This window comes from Sphaerodactylus townsendi, linkage group LG01 (assembly GCF_021028975.2).
Source record: "Sphaerodactylus townsendi isolate TG3544 linkage group LG01, MPM_Stown_v2.3, whole genome shotgun sequence".
In the NCBI taxonomy this organism is placed as follows: Eukaryota; Metazoa; Chordata; class Lepidosauria; order Squamata; family Sphaerodactylidae; genus Sphaerodactylus; species Sphaerodactylus townsendi.
The window spans coordinates 9460474-9467998 of NC_059425.1; the positions used below are offsets into that span (position 1 = coordinate 9460474).

Sequence of the window (7525 nt, forward strand, 5' to 3'; positions counted from 1 at the left end):
AGTTCCCTGAGAAGGGTACTGACCTAGGTCGAAGCCATTGTTGCTCCCCACTGCAACCAGCTTGATCCCAGTTTGGAGGGCGGGATCATCCTGTGCCTCTTCGCCGCTCCGTTCCGATTGGCTGCTGTTCTACGGCCATGTTCCGTCTATCCCCACACACGTTTAAAAAAAACTGCCACAGGAATGGAGGGACGAAGGTGGCGTTTTTTGATTGGCCAGCTGTACGCATGCCCGAAACGCTCGGCTGTGATTGGCTGAATGGGGGACTCCTGGCACCAGAGATTTTGCACTTTACTGGAATCGAGCTGAGTTCGAGCTGGTTCCCTGAAAAAGTAGTAGTTCCCAGCTGGAGTCGGAAATTTGACTGTTACACGGGGCGAAGCTGGTACAAAACCACATCGATCCCAGTGGTTGTGCGGAGCACTTAGGTCGAATGCAGCTCGAACGTAGGTCGATAACCCAAGTGCGGAATCGACCTATGATTCTGTTATAGAAGTCTGATGTTGTGCTTGACCCAGTTCCGACCCATTTGGGTTCTTTCCCCTCTGCAGAACTCATCTCGGCTCTCTACTTGCCCTCCGCCTTTCTGGTCCTTGCCCAAGGGTTTTGCCGCCGCTGGGCTGAGGAGCTTCTGCTGCTGCTCCAACCGCTCTCCACGCTGACCTTCCAGCTCGACCTTCTCTTTGAGTACCACCACCTGTCTCTGGACGTGCGACCGGCGCCCCACCACGCTACAACGCCGACAGAGCCACCTGCCACGTCTCGGAAAGCCCACGGGCCTAGCTGCCTGCACTTGGCTAGGCCCCAGGGCGCCGCCCCCGGCCTGACAGAAGGGCCCTTGGCCCAATCTAGCCCTCTGCACGTGCCCCAAGTGGGGGTCGGTCTGCCCCAGAGACTGCTGCAATGGGGGGATCGTCTCACTCACACGCTCCGGGGCAGCGAGGCCCCCCATCAGGCAGAGCCTGGCCCCCTGCCCGACCCCCCCGGGACTGAAGAGAAGCAGAGCAGCTGGTGGGAGCGGCTGAACCAGGCCGCGGGGGTCTACGCCGACTCCTCCCCCTCCTCCTCCAACCCGGAGGGCTCACCTTTCGCCCGCTGGACCAAGCTGCGGAAGGCGCTAGAGGAAGCCGTCAAAGAGGCCCGCACGGGAACGGGGAGCACCGCCGTGGGTTCGGATGCGCCCAGCCCCAGAGAAAGCACTCCGGAAATGCTGCCGAAGACCCCCGCCAGTGAGACAGAGAGCTCCCCGGGAATGGCTGCGGAGTGGAAGCCGGAGACGAGCCCGTCCGGCTCTGGGGAGGCTGGTGCCCAGGAGGCAGATGGAAAGTCAGAGGCTGGAAACACCCCTGCGAAAGGGCAGCGGTTGGGCTGGTTGTTTGGAGCCAATTGCTCGGCAGTTTCAGGATCTCCCACTGAACCTGATTCTAGCATGCCCAAGTCCAGGTAAGCCCCCCTAACTCAGGGGTCTGCAACCTGCGGCTCTCCAGATGTTCATGGACTACAGTTCCCATCAGCCCCTGCCAGCACGGCCAACTGGCGGGGCTGGTGGGATTTGTAGTTCATGAACATCTGGAGAGCCGCAGGTTGCAGACCCCTGACCTACCTGGTGTCAAAGAGGTCCCTCGGGTTTATGGCCAGGAGGCCTCTCTCTCCATACAGCATTACAATCCTACAATCGTGGGATTGGAAGGTTACCATAGAGGCCATCTAGTCCAGCCCCTTGCTCAATGCGGGATCCACCTAAAGCATCCTGGACAAGCGTTCATCCAGCCGCTGCTTGAAGATGCCAGTGAGGGCGAGACCATCACTTCCCTAGACTGGCAATTCCATGTGACTAAAGGGTCGCAGCCCGGAGACATTGACCCCATATGTCCCCTTGGGCGATACGCCCCTGTCTGTAGAGTGTGGAATTAGAGCAGATTTCACATCTGGACTTTTAAGGCCCAAATCCAACCCATCCTCAGACTGATTCCCAAATGACCCACCAATTGTGGGAGTGGGCAGGTGGGTGGGGAGGAGGGGCCGTATATAAGTCTATCACCCACCTCTCCAAAAGAAGTGGCTCGTGTGCTGATCTTCCCCGCCCCCTTCCCAGCAGGCGCCCGTCTAGCTGGCTGCCCCCGAGCGTGAACGTCCTGGCTCTGGTGATGAAACCGGCCCCTGCGGAGAAGAGCTGGGCGGAGGAATCGTGGGAGAAAGGCCAGCCAGACTCTCTGCAGCCTTACAGGTGAGCCTGCCCTGGTTGGGTGGGAATCAATAGGTCCAGTTGAGTACACAGGAAAACATTGCTTCAGACTTCAGGGTGAAGGTGGAAGGGCGGGGAGGTTTCCTACCTGTATAGCAGGATACTTCCAGGCAATTTTCCATGTCCCACTGGTGTTTCACACAAGAAGAAGAGTTTGGATTTATACCCCACCTTTCTTTCTTTCTTTCTTTCTTTCTTTCTTTCTTTCTTTCTTTCTTTCTTTCTCCCACCCCTAGGGCATGGCCATGCCTCCCCAAGCCCCGCCCCTGGCCTAGCGCTTATAAAAGCAGCTCTCCGAGGTCGGGGATGGCACACTCCCCTGCCCTGCCCCTCCCCTCTGGGCAGAGGCATAGAGGGAAAATGGAGCCTGGTGCATAAGAGGTCCAACTGTGAAAATGGAGCCTGGTTTTGTGCGCCCCCCCTCCCCCCGGGCAGCCACTGTGATGCTGGAATCCACCCCCAAACAGCATCACTTTCAATGGTGTTTAAACTAGAGAGCCCAAATTCTCATTTTAAATCCACCTTAATGAGAGAATCTGGGGTCCCTAGTTAAACAACATTGAAAGTAATGCTGTTTTGGGGTGGATTATTTCCCACCCTGAAACAGCATCACTTTCAATGTGGCATAGTGGTTAAGAGCAGGTGCATTCTAATATGGAGGAACCAGGTTTGATTCCCTGATCTGCCACTTGAGCTGTGGAGGCTTATCTGGGGAATTCAGATTAGCCTGTGCACTTCCACACACGCCAGCTGGGTGATCTTGGGCTAGTCACAGCTTTTTGGAGCTCTCTCAGCCCCACCCACCTCACAGGGTGTTTGTTGTGAGGGAGCAAGGGCAAGGAGATTGTAAGCCCCTTTGAGTCTCCTACAGGAGAGAAAGGGGGATATAAATCCAAACTCTTCTTCTTCTTTTTCTTTCTTTCTTTCTTTCTTTAAATCCTCAATGGGGGATGGGGGCACCCCTTTTGAGAGTCCATAGCTTTGGACTCCCTGAACCAAACTTTACAAAACCTGGGTGGTATCAACAAGAGACTCTCCTTATAATACATCCCAGGTTTGGTGAAGTTTGGTTCAGGATGTCCAAAGTTATGGACCCTCAAAGATGTAGCCTTCATCTTTCTTTCTTTCTTTCTTTGGAAACAATGGGGGATGGGGGCACCCCCTTTGAGAGTCCATAGCTTTGGACTCCCTAGACCAAACTTCACAAAACCTGGGTGGTATCAATAAGAGACTCTCCTTATAATACATCCCAGGTTTGGTGAAGTTTGGTTCAGGGGGTTCAAAGTTATGGACCCTCAAATGTGTAGCCCCCATCTTCTATTAGCTCCCATTGGAAACAATGGAAGATGGGGTACACCCTTTCTTTCTTTCTTTCTTTCTTTCTTTCTTTCTTTCTTTCTTTCTTTCTTTCTTTCTTTCTTATTTCTATTTTTATATCCCTGAGGGGCTCCGGGCGGTGTACAACAAAATTGATACAAATAAGTTAGGGGCAAACCATACAATAAAACATCAGCCCATTAAACTCCAACATTAAAACATACTGAATTTCATTAAAACAGCGGCAATTTTCATACTGGAGGCACCCAGAGAATCCTTTCCTTTAAAACCCTCCCCACCTTTCTGTCCTGCAAAGAGACTCAAGGTGGCTGTCAAGCTCCTTTCCCCACAACAGACACCTTGTGAGGCTGATGGGGCTGAGAGAGTCCTGAGAGAACTGTGACTGGCCCAAGGTCACCCAGCAGGAATGTAGGAGTGTGGAAACACATCTGGTTCCCCAGATAAGCCTCTGCCACTCAGGTGGAGGAGTGGGGAATCAAACCCGGTTCTCCAGATTAGAATCCACCTGCTCTTAACCACGACATCATGCAGGCTGATTCATTAAACCTTTTAACGCTATCATGAAGGTGCAAAAAGCATAACAGCTCTTAACACTTGCCTGAGCGAAAATAGATTTAAAGTACCATATTGCAGTGACTAAGGATTTAAAGCCAAGGCTACAAGGGGGCCGGGGGGTGCGCATCGCCCTGGGCTCCCACCTGGGGAGGGGGGCAGCAAAATTGTCAGGGTTTTTTTTGTACTTCTTAGTGTTTTTCAGTTTTTGGCCTGCAGGGGGCGCAGGTTTCAGGCTAGCAGCACCAAAATTACAGGGGAGTTTTCAGGGCGCTCTCCTGATGATACCACCCAAGTTAGGTGAGGTTTGGTTCACGGGGTCCAAAGTTATAGACTCCCAAAGGGGGTGCCCCCATCCCCCATTGTTTCCAATGGGAGCTAAGAGGAGATGGGGGGGTGAACCTTTGAGAGTCCATAACTTTGGATCCCCTGAACCAAACTTCACCAAACCTGGCTGGTATCATCAGGAGTCTCCTAAAGATACCCTGAAATTTTTATGCTGCTAGCCTAAAAACTGCACCCCCTGCAGTCCGGAAAAACAGTAAAAGAATACAAGAAACACAAACGAACATGGGGGGGGGGGGCAGCAAAACTCAGATTTTTGCCCCGGGCTCCATTTCCCCTAGCTACGCCTCTGATGTAAAGTATATCAGTGAATGTTCTCCACAACCTCCTACTGTTAACTGCCTGGCTGAGGCTTGTGGCTGACTTGGTCGATTCAATCCATTTCATGTTGGGTCTTCCTCTATCCTCGCTGCCTTCCACTTTTCCCAGCATTATTGTCTTTTCCAGTGACGCTTCTCTTCTCATCCGACGACCAAAGTTCGACAGCCTCAGCTTGGTCATTTTAGCTTCTAGGGCCGTGGTGGCGAACCTATGGCGTCCCAGATGTTCATGGACTACAATTCCCATCAGCCCCTGCCAGCATGGCCAATTGTAGTCCACGAACACCTGGAGTGCCATAGGTTCGCCACCACTGTTCTAGGGGGAATTCAGTGTTGATTTCATCAGCAACTCGTTTATTTGTCTTTTTGGTTCCCGAGCGCTCGCTCAGGGCCACATAGTGCGTGGGCTCTTGCTCTGAATCAAACACTTCACACAAAGGAATTTATTAGGGATTATTTTTAAAAATTTTATTAAAAGAAGATAGCAGTTCATAGGCACTGGTAGCTGCAGGTACAGAGGGAACAAAATATCACCTGGAAAATGGCAATTAATAAGATGATAAAACAAAGCCCCAGTAATACCCAGTCAGAGAAATTCATTTCTGCATTGCCTTGGTTCCATATAGTGAGCGGTATTTCTTGAAGTCAGGAACAGAGTTCAAAAGAATGCAACGTCAATCGAAGCGATGATTCAAGATGCAGCATAACAGAATGGCCAGCCAAAAAGTAGTTAGATTGATAGCTCTCTCTCTCTCTCAATGACATATTAAAACTACCGTGTTTTATTTATTTATTTATTTTTATTTATATTTTAGATTTATAGGCCGCCTCTTCCCCGAAGGCAGTGTCTTATATTAATTTTTGCTCCCAAAGATGCGCTATGTCTTATTTTCAGGGGATGTCTTATATTTCTGTATTCTGTTCGTCAGGCATGCTTCCAAACAAAAACTTTGCTACGTCTTACTTTTGGGGGATGCCTTATATTTCGCACTTCAGCAAAACCTCTACTACGTCTTATTTTCCGGGGATGTCTTATATTCGGGGAAACAGGGTAATATGGCTGACCTCTGACCCACATGATACATTTTCAGCAATGGGATCGCCCCCTGCTTATGAAGCCAAAACACAGGTTGTCATCTCAACGGTTTGCAGGTGGAATCATTTTCAAACACAAATGTTTTCCCAGTTAACTTGTTTAGAGGCCTTGGTGACCCTGGTAGTGGAAAGGGACCCTGCTACAGCTGCGTTTGCTGCAATAAATAAACAGACAGACTTTATGATTCTAGAAATCATTCAAATATGGCTAGAGTTGTGCCAACAGTGTAATTAGTTAAAGTACATTTTTTTCATAACTTTGGTGAGATTTTAAATTCTAGCAAATGACTGTGCATCGCTTGAAGATTCGGTTAGATGGGCAAGTCTGTTATTTTCAATTGCTTTTCCAAGTTACCATTTCTTGTCTTCTATGGGGACTTTTTATGCCTGTCTCTCCGTCCGCCCAGGGCTGTGCGTGCACTCTGCGACCACGCCGGGATCGGGGCAGACCACCTGAGCTTCCGCAAAGGGGACATTCTCCAGGTCTTGGACACGGTCAACGAGGACTGGATCCAGTGCTGTCACGGAAATAGCAGAGGACTCGTTCCCGTCGGCTACACCTCTCTCATCCTGTGAACCGACGGGCCGAGCAACGGGAGGCCGAGGGGTCGTCATCACCGCAGGGAAAAGTGGCCACAGTAGACCAGCCTTCACACACGCCCTGCATCGTCCAAAGAGGGCCGGCCCAATGTGCGAATGCCAAGGCAGAGACAATGGTGGCGTTGTCTGCCGCTCTGGATGACAAACTCGGAACGGCTGCCCTCGACCGCGGTCGTAGCAGGGTCTCCCCTTGAGCACGCCTCTGTTGGTGCCGAGGCCGGCTCCGGCTCACCCTTCAGTTTTCTCTCTAATTGGGATCCTGACGCTGCTTGAATGTCTGGCCTAAATTGGCTGATGTAAGGCCCCCCCTCCCCTTCAAACACATATTTACACGTTCTCCCCCCCCACCGCTTTCACCTGTGTTTCCTGCTCTCGATGATTGTGCCCCACCGCAAAAGATTGTGATCGCTCACATGTATATTGCGTAGATCGGTGTATATATAAATATTTATCTCTTCTGCCGTCTGCTGCTTTGGTCCGGCCTCCTCCTGGCCTCCTTGTCCCCAAAGGGTTTTCAACACCACGGACGTGATGATCAGGACTCCTCTGAGATGGCTGTCCCTGCCGTGCCCCCGCCATAAAGTCATACGACTCCCCCCACCCCCGAGACTGGCAAAAGGAGCAGAAATAAATGATTGTAAGGGGAGAGGGGACATCTTGGGAGGCTGAATTGCTGTTGACTATAAATCCCCAAACAGCATGTCATGAGAAATAAATCAGTAAGAGGCCAAGGCCTCAGTCTGGAAAGGAGCCTGGCTGTTGTGTGTCTGCATGAATTCCTGACCCTGGACTTGCCTCTTTGGAAGCAACCTGCATTGAGGGCCGGCAGCTCTGCGGCAGCTTTGCATCGGCTGTGACTGAATGCGACTGCTGCTCTAGAGAGGCAGGCTCACTTGCAATGAAGGGATCTTCCTGTTGTGTCCCTGAGTGAGTTAGCGGAAAGTGCCGCAGAACTTAGAAGTTTGGGGAATGCTGCTAACCTAGGGAGGAGCTTTTCACACACGTTGATGGGTGGGTGCAGGAGTTCTAA

At 51.3% G+C, this 7525-nt stretch overlaps 1 protein-coding gene across 1 annotated transcript in view; it reads left to right on the plus strand.

Annotated features, from left to right (window-relative positions):
• Positions 1–7245, plus strand: part of RUSC1 (RUN and SH3 domain containing 1) — a 33831-nt gene extending 26586 nt beyond the window's left edge. Inside the window, exons 6-8 of the mRNA XM_048503689.1 lie at positions 552–1443; positions 2096–2227; positions 6303–7245. Of these exons, the coding sequence (XP_048359646.1) occupies positions 552–1443; positions 2096–2227; positions 6303–6471 (1193 nt within the window). The 3' untranslated portion in view covers positions 6472–7245. The remainder of the gene's footprint in view (positions 1–551; positions 1444–2095; positions 2228–6302) is intronic.
• The last annotated feature ends 280 nt before the right edge of the window (positions 7246–7525 follow it).